Source organism: Mesitornis unicolor, unplaced genomic scaffold (genome assembly GCF_000695765.1).
Source record: "Mesitornis unicolor isolate BGI_N332 unplaced genomic scaffold, ASM69576v1 scaffold33711, whole genome shotgun sequence".
NCBI lineage: Eukaryota > Metazoa > Chordata > Aves > Mesitornithiformes > Mesitornithidae > Mesitornis > Mesitornis unicolor.
In genome coordinates, this window is record NW_010162360.1 from 4,654 (window position 1) to 5,737 (window position 1,084).

Sequence of the window (1,084 nt, forward strand, 5' to 3'; positions counted from 1 at the left end):
GCTCCCATGTGTGTTGGTGTGTGTGTGTGAGCACCCAGTGTGTGTGTGTGAGAGCACCCAGTGTATGAGAGAACCCATGTGTGTGTGTGAGAGCACCCATGTGTGAGAGCACCCATGTGTGTGTGTGAGTACCCATGTGTGAGAGCACCCAGTGTGTGTGTGAGTGAGAGCACCCATGTGTGTGAGAGAGCACCCATGTGTGAGAGCACCCAGTGTATGAGAGCACCCCCACGTTTATGTGAGCACCCCCACGATGTGAGCAGGGTGCCATGCCCAGGACGGTCACGGCCGTGATGTGCATGGTGACACCGAGGGGCTTGGCTCCTGCAGCCTCCCCTGTGCCCCCATCCCCAGGGCTGCGGTGCTGCCAGTGCCCGACACCAAGGAGCGTGGGCTGTCCCTGTCCCCATCCCTGTCCCCATCCCTGCGGCCGTGTCACCTCCCCGTGTCACCTCCTCGCTCTGGTTGCAGGTGCGGCCCCGGGGCAGCGCAGGGTGGGAGAGCAGCCTCAGGCAGAAGCCCCCCGTCCGCCTCATCTTCCAGGCGGGGCAGACGCGGCATGAGATGAGGATCAAGGAGACCAACAGCGTGGACACCCTGCGGGACCTGCCGACTCCCCTGCGGGTAGGGGGCTGCGGGCGGTCTGCGGGTGGGGGTCTGCATGAGGCTGGAGCTTCCCTTGGGCTCTGGAGACCTGCACTTCTGCTGTGCCGTGGCCATGGCTGACCGCAGTCTCTCTGTGCCTCAGTTTCCCCTGCAAAGCAGGGCTGTGTGCTATTGAACTGGGTGCTTTGATCCCCCTGGGATGAATTTGGGATAGGAAAATGGAAGCGAGCAAGTCACACACCACTTTCTGTGCGACTTGCGAGTAAAAGCCGAGCATTTCTCCCTCAGACTCCCCAGTCCTGGGCCTTCCCTTCCAATCCCTGGCTCCCCTTCCCTGCTCCTGGTCTGTGGGTTTGGGGGTGCCATGGTCCCCTCTCCCCGCTGACGCTATCCCCCCCTGCACCCCCACAGAGCTCCAGGCGGCGCCCAGCCGTGCCCGTGGCCACCATCGACCTGACGACGGAGGGGGACTCGCAGG

The 1,084-nt window shown here is 63.4% G+C and overlaps 1 protein-coding gene across 1 annotated transcript in view; it reads left to right on the forward strand.

Moving 5' to 3' along the window:
• The window catches only part of LOC104547779 (DNA (cytosine-5)-methyltransferase 3B-like), a gene marked incomplete at its 5' end in the record, with an annotated part of 11,744 nt that overhangs the window by 2,154 nt on the left and 8,506 nt on the right, over window positions 1-1,084 (forward strand). The window contains 2 exon segments of the mRNA XM_010193599.1: window positions 472-624; window positions 1,018-1,079. Coding sequence (XP_010191901.1) covers window positions 472-624; window positions 1,018-1,079 — 215 coding nt within the window.